The 13,782-nt window shown below is 38.9% G+C and overlaps 1 protein-coding gene across 5 annotated transcripts in view; it reads left to right on the top strand.

The window, feature by feature from the left end:
- The window catches only part of LOC142322336 (serine/threonine-protein phosphatase 2B catalytic subunit 2-like), a 552,551-nt gene that overhangs the window by 375,433 nt on the left and 163,336 nt on the right, over positions 1-13,782 (top strand). For all 5 annotated transcript variants that reach the window (XM_075361295.1, XM_075361299.1, XM_075361298.1 and 2 more), the window contains exon 5: positions 6,253-6,398. In XM_075361295.1, the coding sequence (XP_075217410.1) occupies positions 6,253-6,398 (146 nt within the window). The remainder of the gene's footprint in view (positions 1-6,252; positions 6,399-13,782) is intronic.

Here is a 13,782-nt window from a genome sequence, read left to right as displayed (position 1 = left end):
GGATATATCCATCTTGACCATCCCTGAATTCATTTTGACTAGTTTCGGTGTAACGTCTGTACGTGCATATGTATCTTGCATAACTCAGAAACAATTTTAGCCGTAGGATGTTGAAATTTTGGATTTAGAACTGTTGTAACGTCTAATTGTGCACCTCCCCTTTTGATTGCAATCGAATTGAACCAGAAGTGACCAAAAAAACCCAAAATACAAAAATTTTGGATTTTGGACTTTTTCTTAACTGCAGTAATAAGCCCTCATTAAGAGTTTTCAACGTTATATCATAAGTGGTACTTATTTTCACCGGATCCAGAGTTATAGCCAAATAAATTTTAATTAATGAAATATTTGAATCTTACACAATGGTAAGGCACATCGGTTCGAATCAGACTTCATCTCCATTTTTTAACTTTTTTTTTTAATTTAATTGAATTGATTTATTAATAATTATTAACCTTTGATTGTAGAAAAAAATACAATAAATAAAAATTCAATAATAAGAATAAAAAAATAAATATTAGAAAATATCAGAACTTATTAATGAGATAAAATTTTATGTACTTTTCATTTTTTTTAAATTGTGTGTATGCAATTTAATAGGCGTACTAGGAAGTTACGTGGTGTCTACATCAGATTTTTTATTCTGACAGGCAGCAGGTGTTTTACTTGTAAGTACGAATATTATATTACTTTTTGGAAAAGATAGAGTCGACATAAATTGTTTTCAAATGGATTGTATCTTCATATTCTTTCCATATTGTGCTTGCAAATCTTAGGTATTATTGCTATATACCACTTTGCATCAAATTCTCTGACAATCTTTTGTAAATTGCGTATCTCACTCCTTAAAAATGAAGGGAATTAATTCGTTTCAATTTCAGTCGCTTCATTTTTATCACGATTTATTCATAGTTATTTTTCTTTACGTATCTTTCTTATATAAAATGTGTAAAACATAGATATACAGCTTATTATCCCGTTGTAGATACCTTGCATTTTCTTTTTCAATTCGTTTTTTTTTTCAGTTTGTGTGCTTTTTTAAGGACTGAATCGAACAGTTTTAATTATTTTTTTTTTAATCGGTTTGAATGTTTATAGATTGCTACTGTAAACCTAACTATAACAAAGTTGGCCTTTAACATGTCTCGTTTTGATTGTTATCGTTACTGTAATCGGTTATTTGTGAGCTCTTTAGTAGGATTATCAAAGAACGAATACCTAATACTCTCTGAAGTATCCGTTCTTCTTTATAATTAATTAATAAATAGTCTATATATAATCCGTCGGTTCGGTGAAAAATTAGCTTCATTGCCGTTCATATATAACGCCCCAAGTCTTGAAAACTAATCCACCGGGTTGGTCTAGTGGTGAACGCGTCTTCGCAAATCAGCCGATTTGGAAGTCGAGAGCCAACGTTCAAATCACCCTTTGAACGTCCTTTTCAAATCACCCTTAAACTGCCTTTTATACGGTATCCGTATAAAATACAGTTACTTTTATACGGATTTGAATAGTAGATCGTGGATACCGGTGTTCTTTGATGGTTGGGTTTCATTTAACCACATATCTCAGAAATGGTCGACCTGAAACTGTACAAGACTGCACTTTCATTCATACTTTTTACATTCATCCTTATTCATTCTGTGAAGTAATAACATACGGCGGTTCCGGAGGCTAAACAGAAAAAAATAAAAAATAGGTTCATTTACCTCGTTAATTGTAGTTTGTACTGATTTCATTTGTCTTCAGGTATTATTTTTACTGGATCTTTAGTGTATTATTTTTCGGCATTACATTAACATGAATTTTAACCCCCTTTTTTACTTTATTCTTTTATAATAAATTTTATATTTCAGTGCACTTTACTTACACTCATGCATTTCATCCTCATTCATCCTCTGAAGTTATACCTGACGGTGATTCCCACGCTAAACAGGAGAAAAAAAAGTCTTAAGCTACTATAAAATATTTCTTTAGTATTTTATTTTAATCTGATTTCAACCCCTATTTATAACGTTTGAATTTTTCCGTTAGATTAACTGTTAGGGTTTGTTTGCCTGATACGGCACAAAACCAAATGTCAAACTGTAATCGGAATTTCATCCTTTTTTGATGTACTGTATGAAATTAAAATTTAAAAACTGGACTTAGTTTGTGATAATATTTTATACAAGACAAAACAATAATAAATTCAAAACAAGGACTGCAGCCGACGTGGAATATATATATATATATATATTTTATTTATGACGATGGTGTGTCGCGTAATATATACTTTTGCGTATGTACTGAAAATTCGTTTTTCTCTAAAAAAAAAAGCTGACAACACAGTTGTAGGACTTTCCCGTCATGGGCTTTTTTTCTAATGCACGGCTAAAAAATACAATATTTTTTGTTTGTTTAATTCAGTGATTCTAACTAAAGCGTGCGCCCATACCGTATTTCATTCGCGCGTGTGTGGTGGTACTAGTGGCCACTTTGAATAAATTTTTGCACTGTAAATATTATTCATTTACGAGGGTTGTTTTTTTCAAGGTCCGATCGGTAACGAAATTAAAACCACAGTGAAAATAGACAAGTTTTTATTTGTAACAAGTACTTACATAGTTACGCTATTTCTTTACATAGTTGCCACTCCGATTTAGACATTTGTCGTAGCGTGGTACCAACTTTCCAATACCCTCGTCACAGAACGGAGCCACCTGTGTTTTCAGACGTGTTTCTACGCTGCTCTGCAGCTCGATGTCTGTGCCAAAATGTTGTCCTCCTAGCCAGCATTTCATGTGAGCAAAGAGGTGAAAATCGGATGGAGCCAAGTCCGGGCTGTACGGTGGGTGATCAAACACTTACCAACGAAAACGCTGCAGGAGCTTCTTTGTTACAGCAGCAGTGTGCGGCCGAGCATTGTCATGGAGAAAGACAATGCCTGATGACAACATTCCTCTCCGCTTGTTCTAAATTGCCCTTCGTAGACGTTGAAGAGTCACGCAGTATGAGGCTGCAGTGATGGTCGTGCCACGTTCCATGAATTTCACCAAGAGCTGCAGACCAGCGTAGAAACATGGCAGAATACACAGGCGGCTCCGTTCTATGACGAGGGTATTGGAAAGTTGGTACCGCGCTACGAAAAATGTCTAAATCGGAGTGGCGACTATGTAGAGAAATAGCGTAAATATGTAAGTACTTGTTACAAATAAAAATTTTTTTATTTTCACTGTGGTTTTAATTTCGTGACCGATCGGACCTTGAAAAAAAAATAACCCTCGTATTTAATTCTACCGCTCACTTATAACATCACAACACAGCAGTCGACTACAGTAGTAGCCCGGCCGCTAAATGGGATGTGGGGTTCCTATGGGAGGAGGGCTGGGTTAAGACCCCTTATCGATGAGGAACAAGTTTGTGGATCCAACGACATGCTAGGAGAAAAAAACTGTAACGAAAAAGACCCACTGTACTGCCTTCTACAAGTTTCAAAATTATTACTATTTTTTGGAGTGGGGGTGCAATTTAACCAAAAAAGTTTTACATAAAAGATTTTTTTTTATAATTGTTCATAAAATATTTTTAAAAAAATTGCAACGATAATCACCCTTGTACTGCCTTCTATAACTCTTCAAAATTAAAACCATTTTTAGGGGTGGGGATGAAATTTATCAAAACTTTTTTTAGGAAAGTTTTTATTAATATTAAAAAAATTATCAAAATAAAATATAATCTTAATTTTGCAAAATCTGGAGACGATTTTTTTCCTCCCTTGTATCCCCCACCTCTGACCTTTTGAATTGAAAATGTAATAGCATTTTTGCCCCATATATAGAATTAATCTAAGTTTGTCAAAGTCGGGCGAGTAGTTCTGGAGATATAAGGTGATTAATTTGAAGGCCGACACCTAAAATCATTTTTAGAGGTTGAGATGAAATTAGCAAAAAATGTTTTTATTAATATTAAAAAAAACCTTAATTATGCAAAATTTGTAGACCATTTCGTTTTTCCCCCTGTATCTCCCACCCCCCTGACTTTTGAATTGAAAATTCAATAGTATCAATGCCCCTATTATAGAAATATTATATCGAAGTTTGTTGAAAAATGGTCAAGTAGTTCTGGAGAATAAGGCGATTTATACGCCATTTTGCGTACGTACATACGAACGCAAATTTTTTCGCGGAAATTTCGATATCATTTTTCGGTTTTCTGGGATCCGTAGGGGTCAGTTCGTAAGATTCGGTGAAAGCCGGATATACCCAATTTTGACGATGCCATTTTTCGGCTTTCTGATGTCCTTAGGGATCAGTTCGTCAAGATTTGGTGAAAACGGGATTTGCCCAATTTTCACCGATCACCATACTTTTCCTTCTATATAACTATAAATTCGCTGAAGCTGCTATATAGACGGGAAAGTAATAAATAAGTGAATTCCGCCAGTTAATTGTTTTTTTTTTTTTTTTTATCAATTTTTCATAGGAATAAAAGTTGTAATAAAAATATTCAACATTCCATCGTTTGCCTTGACCGCAGTCGTTGGCAACTCGTTACGTAATAGTCTCTCTTAAAAATGACAATCATTTTCCAGAACAACGAGCATCTCATGTTTTGGACGCTTTAGAAAAGTGAAAATTGATTTGGATGTTTTATTTAATGTTTATTTAGTTTTTTAAAGTTAATGATTTATTACTGTCTTTATTTTGAACCGGTGACCTCCATTCCACCGTTAGAAAGTTTTCGTTAGAATTAATTTTCAATAAAATTATTTTTGTCCATGTAATCCATGTCATTAATTATCCCGCTATTTATGAGCACGTATTTGAAATGCGGTGTAATTGTGACGGTTACAGTGACAGTATTTTATATCTTATTTAGTATTTCTTGAATTAAAAATGAAGAAAATGAAGTTTATATGAATGAAAACGCTATTAATTACATCGTACTGCTTTTGAGCTAGTAAGTGTATGTACTCATACCGCACGTTCTGTCGATCAATACTCTCTATATACTACATATTATGAAATCCTGCACGTCTTTAGTGAAATATATTTTATGCACATCATAAGAAGCACTTTTTAATTGGATTTTAGACCGTGCTTTTTCGGAAAGTTCGAAAAAAATTACTTTAAACGGTCGTTTTTAATTCTGCTCACTATTCATTGTGAAAATGTGTCAATCTATTTCTTTAAAGAGTATATTTTTTTCATAAGTAATTAATTAAAGTACGTTTTATTTTTCTTTACTCCTATCAGGTTTGTTATAATGTGATAATTTAATACTGATCCTCTCTAAATGCAATTTAAATATTTATTGTAGCTTTAAAAAACTAATGAAATTTTTACGTATTAAAAATGTTGGTCTTATGGGGTAATTGTACCGCCCATAATGATTTTTGTCCATTATCGTGATCGTGCGGTTAATGTTTGCAGTATTAAATGAGATTGTAGAACTCGCCGTAAAATTCCCTTTATGTTTTTCATTAGCTTGCGTCATGCGTACCCTTCAATATCAGCAAGTAAGCGTATCTTTCAATAGATATATTACGATTGCCGTAACCTCGGTATATAATCTTTTTCAAGCTTCTTGCAAATTTCCTATCGCCTTTATTATTTTCTTTTATCGTTCCTACGTTTTTGCAACATAATCGACTATTTGTTGTTAGTTTATTTCGATTGTAACGAAATAATTATAGTTGTTCTACGCTCGAACTTCTTACGTTTTTCATTCTTCCTGTCCTATTAATTTGTTTTTCCCTTATCCTAGACCGTTGTAAAAAAGGGCTTAATTTCTTTTTATCTCCCGCTTTTTAGACGCCATTAAAATACATCACAAGTTTTTTTTCCTTAAATATTTGTCAAATTGACTAACGAATATATTAGGTTTATTAGACATTTGGCCCACACCGCTGTTATCATTCTTGCATGTAGTGTTTGTTGTACCGCAAACTATTAACGCATACGTCATGAGTAACCCGATCCGTCGGTTTGGTTAACGACAGCCGATGGATTAGTTTGTTCTGTGATTTTGCAGGACACCGATTACAAATCGAGTTTATTCATCGGTCTTAAAAAGCAGTGTTACCGTCTTTTTTTTACGTTAGCCGTTAATTAATGGTGCCGTCAGAAACGGTTTATTTGATTCTTTTTAAGATATACGATTGAATTTACAGCGTGTAATGAGAAACTCTGCATAAGATTTACACAAATGTTGTAAGAAATCGCAGATGTAATAAGGAATGTCACATAGTTTTTCTTCTTTCTGTTACAGGTAAAATAAAGTACTCGGAGCGAGTGTATGAAGCGTGTATGGAGGCGTTCGATTGCCTTCCTTTGGCCGCATTAATGAATCAGCAGTTCCTCTGTGTTCATGGTGGTCTTTCACCAGAAATACATAATTTGGACGACATCAGAAAGGTAAATATGTATTTTTTTCATGGGATGTTTGTTATGTTTGCTCATATATGTATCGATAGATGTATACTGTACGACAGAGAATTAAATCGACGACAGGTTTTTTAAAGAAAGTATGGAATGCCAGTGTACGCTCGCTCTTTACGTGTTTTTTAAGCAAATATAATGTCTTGAAAAGATGAATACGTGTCGGCTTTGGGGTTAAACTGATAATACGTCGGGCGTATTTATTTGCATAGATTACTTTTTATATTAAACTTTATCGATTTGATTCGGCGATTTACCCGGTAAAATGATAACTATCGTATATCAGGCGGCGCATTGCTCTATACTCGTCCTACTGAATCATCGTGTCACTGATATCACAAGGAACCTCAGATTGCATGAATCGCAAAACATAAACATACCTCTACGGTAACATATTCGATACTCTTATTTCGCTGTAATATTCATTTTTTCCCCTACATCCCCGAGTCGGACATCCAATTAAGTATATTCGACCCGGGGACGTGTCCTTTCCGGATCTTTTAATTGCCTGCCTCTAATCTCCAACGGAAGAACCAGGTCCGGCTATGCTGCTCCCAGCCCCCCCCCCCCCCGGTCTTTCCTTTTGCTAGCATCAAACCGACGGTGCAGGAGCCGAAGCGTATCCGGGAACCCACCCCGCCGCCCGGCTCTTGGTCTTTTCATTCATTCACACCTAACGGACCCCAGGAGTCCCCGCTCCATCACGGGAACCACACACCACGGCATGTGAGCCCTCAGGAAAGGGGCTGTCCGCCCAGCCATGCTATAAACTACAACCCTCAGTATCCCAGTCGTCTTGCCTCATCTTCTTTTATTCTGAGAACTGCTCTTGCAAATATTGCAAAGTTATGCCAGTTTCCGGACATAGCCAAGAGCCACTCCGAGAGCTGCTCGGTCGGGTATGCATCAGGCCTGCATTTATACGATGTTCCTTTCATCGTCTGCACACAAAATAGCGTGTTCGGCTTCGTCAACCGCATCGCAGTAACAACAGATTGGTGACTCTCTCCTGCCAAACCTATGCAGGCATTGTTCAAACGCACCATGTCCCGACATGAGTTGCGTTGTGTGGTAATCTAATTCGCCATGAGAGCGATCTAGCCAAGCATCCAGGTCCGGGATAATTTTTCTGGTCTATGCGGCCACTGTTGAACTTGCCCATGCCACCTTCCATTCTTCTCGTATAATAGAATAGACCTCATGTTTGGCTACACCGGACGCCCTTAGTTTTCGTCCTTCAATCTGTAATTCTATCGGGGCACCGAAGAACGAACGCACAGTGTATCATACGATAACGTTCGGTACCCCGAAACTACGCCCAGAAGCGACTTCCTATGAGTGCTAGTTAATTTTCTTCTGTTGCGCTGGACATTAACCGCCCCAGTATGGGCCGATGTTAATCGGCCCATACCGGGGCGGCGTACAACAGAGACGACGATATCACCGAGGTGATAAGTCGCCTCTTCGACGCACGTGGCATACCTGTCCCGCAAAGAGACCTCGCAAGGCACGGATTGTTGTTTCCACTCTGTCGCAGATCATGGCCGCATGACTGGAGTATTTGAGGTGTTTATCCAGTAACACCCCTAGATATTTAACACTTTCCACCTCGACTATTGGCTCCCCTCTCAGGCGCAGATTTAATCTTCTGAGTATCCTCCTACCAGTGAAGAGGATACCCTTGCATTTGGAAGGAGAGACCTCCAAACTGTTGTTGACGAGCCATTCATTCACTAATTCTAAGGTCCCCTTGTCCTCCACTTCATCTAAGGTACTGGCCTCCACTAGCAGCGAGATGTCACCCCCGGCGGGAATTGAAGTCGGAACATTTCATCATAGAACATGTTCCAAAGTAGGGGTCCGAGTACGGACCCCTGCGGGACTCCGCCGAAGATCTGATGACTTACCACACCATCCACCGTATTAATTTCAGTCCGTCTCTCAGGTAGACAGCTGGCTACTTGCGTCACTGTGTACTCGCTTATATTCATTATTTGAAGTGTCCTCAATATAGCTGGCCAAGGTACCGGACCGAAAGCGTTCGGAGTATCATTAGTGGGATATGTCTGGTTCTTCAAGTCCCATCCCTCACCGCAGCAACCCATGAAACGACTTTGTTGATGGCGTTAATAGTTGACCGCTCCCGCGTGAAGGCAAACTGATTCTCATGGAGGAGGATGTTGTTTTCCAGTTCCTCAATTAGTCTATTAGCGATGAGCCTCTCCACGACTTTTCCCATATTATTAATGAGACTTATAGAGAGCTCGTGGAACTGACTGTTATTTGGGCAAGAAAACAGTTCCTGACGCTTTCCAACAAGCAGGAAAAAAGCAATGCTGGACCCCATAACTTGCAATATCTGTCATCTCCCACGGGATGACGCACATCAGACCCTTTATGATTGAAGCTGGCACACCATCGGGTTCTGGACTCTTTTTATTTTTAGTCTTAACCGCAGTCGCCACTTCATCCCGGGTAAACCTGCCGCGTTCACCAGGTATTAGCTCCGTGATGCCCGTATCAACCCGCGGGAAAAGCGCTACCATGTGACGTGTAGCTTCTATTTTATTAAGGACGGACAACCGTGTTCCCAGTCTCTTCATGACAACCTGGTACACCCGTCCCCAGGTGTCAGCATTTAGTTCACTGCATAGCTCCCTCCGCTTCTGCCTTTTTGCATGCTTAATCTTGAAGTTTAACTGTTTTCTTGCTGCTCGGTATTGTGTAATCGCCGTGTTCTGGTCTCGATCAGCTCCGTATGTTCTCGTTCTAAGTCTTTGCACTCGCCTCTTCATGGATTACAGAACCCTGCGTTGATCCACAATATCGGAGGACCGCCAACAGACAGGGTGATGTCTTGTAGCTCTTTCGGGGAGCTTGGCCAGCTCAGTAATCATCTGTTGTAATGTATCTGGCGTGACCGGTCTGCCAGCCGTTATTTTTGCAGCAACTTTGGGAACAATGGTCTCTACCTGACGTTCCGAAAGTCTAAAGCATAGATGTTGATTTCTAATATGAGTCTCAGTATCAAGGATTTCAACAGAAACAGCCAAATGATCATTTGCAGATCATTTGATCAAATGATCATTTGTGAATTGCAGTGATCATTTGGCTGAGCATGCAGTTTTGCAGTAACCTGCAAAACCTGCATGCTCACCATGACTGGTGGAAATCTACCGTCGACCAATACCAGATCCAGGATAGCGGAATGCCCGCGGGCGTAAAAAGTGGGCGAACCATCATTGATGCACACAAGCCCATTAGTTCCTAGTAGTTCTCCTACAGCTAGTCCTCTGTTGTTTGAGGAACCAGCCGCTACGGAACGGTAATTGAAGTCACCCACAACAATTGTCCTCTTTGGGCCGTTCGTGACCATCCTCTGCAGTCCGAACAGTTTGGCTTCGTACTCCGCCAGCGTCACATTCGGGCTTATATAGACCCCAAACAATATAAAGTTACAGAGTTCTATTGCAATGACTCCTTTAGTCCTCAAATATAACCTATAGTCCCAGTTTCCAGTAATTTTCTTACTGGAAAGCCACTTCCCCAGCGGTATCTGGCACCCATCGAGACCCAGTCGCAGAGTATACGTTAGGCTCAGTGGCAACAACAAAGTTGTACTTTCCAGTATTAGCTGTCTCCTCCACCAAGTTATGGGAGAGGAAGCTTCGATGGTTATCGATTAGTAAGACTCTAGGCATCGCGCTTCATTCCGCATTCAGTGCCCCCGGTGCGGTGGTTTAGGCTACGGCAATCAAGACATCTGGATACCTCTCTGCATTCCCGGATACGGTGTCCAGCGCCACCTCAGTTATAACAGAGATTGGTTCTGTCCGGGCCCTTACAGTCTCTGCTACCGTGTCCGGTGCCCCAACAACGGCAGCAGCCCTCTCCTTCAACACGAATATAGGTCAGAACCTATATTCGTGTTGCTAGGTCCATTGCAGGCAATGGACCCAGCCAACTCGTAGTCTTGATGCCACCAGCTTTGTGGCGCCTCTATGATTCGTGATGACGGTGGCGTTTTTAGTGTCATCATATGCTTTCCTGAGGGAGGTGACCTGGAATGGCTCCCCCGCCCCGACAACTCTTGAGATCGTTTCCCACACCTCCTCTTCGGTTGTGTCTACGTCGAGGTCCTTAATATGGACCACAGTCCTTCTGTCACCCCTAGAACGCAGGTCCACCTTAAGTTCTGCTGCCCGATCTCTCAGAAGAGTGGTGAATTCTCCTGCCTTCTGAGCCCCTTTTATACTTACCTCTAATTCTTCATTTTGGCCTTTCCGGAGAGAGAGGACCTCGCCTGCCTCTTCCTGGGTGACTTTGTTTTTCATTGTTCTTAACAGGTCGGCATAAGTCTTTCCCTCAGCCTTAATAACGATAGTCTTGCTATCAGCGACCGGTGGTGTGCCCCTTCTGGTTGAACCCGATCTTGAGCGAGCCCGAATCGAGTCCCCCACTCTGAGCAGGACCATCTTCGGGAGCTCCTTCTCTTTTCTGGTCAGATATATGATCAATTTCCTTATCGTTGTACCCGCGGGTCCCGGTGGAAGCACGAAGACCGGAGCCCTGGTTTTCACCACGACTCGTTTCAACGCCCTAAGGAGAGTGGCGGCTGTAGCGCGGTCTCCTGCTGATGAGTCGTAAAGGACCGTATATCTAGTCCAATTAGTTGAAACACTATCTTCATCTAGAATGGTGGTATTGTCTATGCTGATTGCCCCCGGTTTAGCGTTAGCATATTTTCCGCTAGCAGCTTTAGGTCTCATTTGTTTGTTCAAGTCTACAAAATTACATCTGTCAGAGCTATCAGATTGAGGGTCAACGGATGTCACTCTATTCATGGCCCATGTGGACCATGAATAGTCCAATGGACCAGGCTATCTATCGATTAATTGTTCGTCGGTCAGTTCGGATTCAAGAATGTCCGACAATTCTTCTGCCCTGGAGTGTTCTGTCTGTGTCCCCTGTGATTTAGTATCCACATGAGTCACTGCGTCATTAAGATGCTTTTCAGCATCTTAATGATGTATCTCCGTCAGCTTCTTCTCGTAGTCACCATAGACTTGCCCAGATTTTGTCTAAATGTTATAAGGGCATGGCCCAGATTTTGTCTAAATGTTATAAGGGCATGGCCCAGCTTATAAGTCAGATCCCATAATGTAGGGGTAGTCTCTTCTTCCTCGGAGGAACCGGCTGTAACTCGTTTAGTCCCAAGGCAGATCCACTGCCTTCCATCCTTTTTTCTCTGGGGGGCCAGAAGGCCCGGAAACACTTAATTCCATCCCCTCTTCCATAGGGATAGGGTTTTTTTTTGAGGGAGGTCGAATTTGTATCCGACCAAAAGTGCCCCCCCCCAAAAAAAATTGGGCGGGTGGGGAGTCTATGGAAGGTATTGATCTCGGATCTATCCGATCCGAGAGGAATTTGGAAAATATTGTTCAGGGAAGGAGTTATTAGGAAAGGAAAATCCCCTTTATAAGAGCCTCAAACAATTAGAAAAAAAATATATACTAGTGTAACTTATTTTGTCGATAATTATTCTAAGTTGTTGTTTACTACAACAGCCGTGACGTCACAAACTTGTGGTTACTTGTCTATTGACTTAACTTATTTTCACTAGCCTCAACGGCCAATTTAACTTTGCTCTTATGGAGAGAAAAGTTACAACATAAAAAAAACGTAATTACAGCACAGTCCGGTCACCAAAATTCACAAAATTTAACACAATTGTCCGTTATCCTTTCCTCGAAATGATTCACTACTTGTCCAATAAAAAAGCCGCAAAAAACCAAACCAAAAACGCATAAAACGCAGAGCTAGAAATACACGTCCACTCAGGCTGAGTATCCACACTCGACTTTTAATATTCATTTGAATCCTTTATTGCGAACGGTAGAATTCTTATATCTGATGATATGAAATGAGAATCTGTGATGAATGCCCGTTATTATTTTTTAAATTTGAATTGTTTTACCGATGAAATTATTAAGATATTTTTAAATTCAGTTAAAGATTACTGTTCGTAGAAATTAATGTTAAATTACCTCATTTTTTGGTAGAAACCCTTTCTCTCTGCTACTTGAATTGGTTTTTTAAGCGTTGTTCGCTTAAAACTCGATTTTATTGAAATGCGTTTTTTTCTCTCTGCATTCGTTTGAATATAAAAATAATCACTATTAGTGTATCGTTGCTCGTTTTTGTAATAACAGGTTCAAACATGTGTAGCTTTGTTAGTGCGTATTTTCTTATCTAATGCTATATTCTTACGCTACTCCGTTAAGGTACTTATGAATAGATCTGTTGATTTTTGAAATTATTTTACTTCAAAAAAATAAATAAACATCGTTTAATGTAGAAAGCGAGTGAATAATATTAGTAATCTACCTGCTTTTGTATAAAAGAAAGATACTATTTCCTAATAATATGAATATATTTTATTAAAATATTTACTTAAAAAACGTCCAATTATTCATTAGTGTTATTCACAGATTTATTCGTTTAAACCGACCTATAGATAGGTTTTTAAAATTGTTGATCAGTTTGTCGATAACAAGTAAATTAATTAAATTGTTGGTTCATCGGCTCGTTCTTTCCGCCTGCTTTATGCATTTTAATTTATTTGTTTTCACCGGACACCGCATCATCCATTCGTAACACTCCTTAAATGGAAACGCCTTCTTTCATGCAAATAATTATATAAATACGCCTAAGTTTATGACGACGCGTTTAGTTGCATGAATTTGTAAAATTAATTATTAAAAGTTCTTTGCTTTGTAACGATTTCATCAGATAAATTTATAATTTTCTTTTTTTTAGGTTAATTAAATTGTAATATGTGTTTTATTACTACTACAATACCTAGTAAGTTTTATTAGTCGTACAGTTTTTACAACGTATAATGATTTTTATTTTTATCGCTGTAGTATTTCTTTGATTTGAAATTAAATTTACTGAACGCGCTTACATTACCTAAACGCTTCAATTTTTTTCTAACAAATCAATCATCTTTTTTTTAACCTGCAGAACTACCGTTAGGTATTGCTTCAGAAGATGAGGTGAATGATTTGTAGCGTGTGTGAAAATGCCGAGCCTGACCGGGATTTGAACCCGGGACCTCTGGATGAAAGGCCGAGACGCTACCACTCGCGCCACGGAAACCGGCTAAATCTATCATCTAAAAATAGTTAGGTTTTTTATTCTGATCGTCGTTCAGTTAAATAAAAAACCTCATAATAGTTTTTCACACGCTACGGAACATTTCCAACATAAAATTACTGTAATTGGGCGTTAACCTTTGGGTGTTAATGATAATATAATAATTTAATCTAATCAAGAAAGCGCAGGCAGTTAAATATTT

The sequence above is a fragment of the Lycorma delicatula genome, chromosome 3 (assembly GCF_047948215.1).
Source record: "Lycorma delicatula isolate Av1 chromosome 3, ASM4794821v1, whole genome shotgun sequence".
NCBI lineage: Eukaryota > Metazoa > Arthropoda > Insecta > Hemiptera > Fulgoridae > Lycorma > Lycorma delicatula.
Note: the sequence above shows the minus strand (reverse complement) of the source record. Positions and strands in the feature narration are given on the sequence as shown.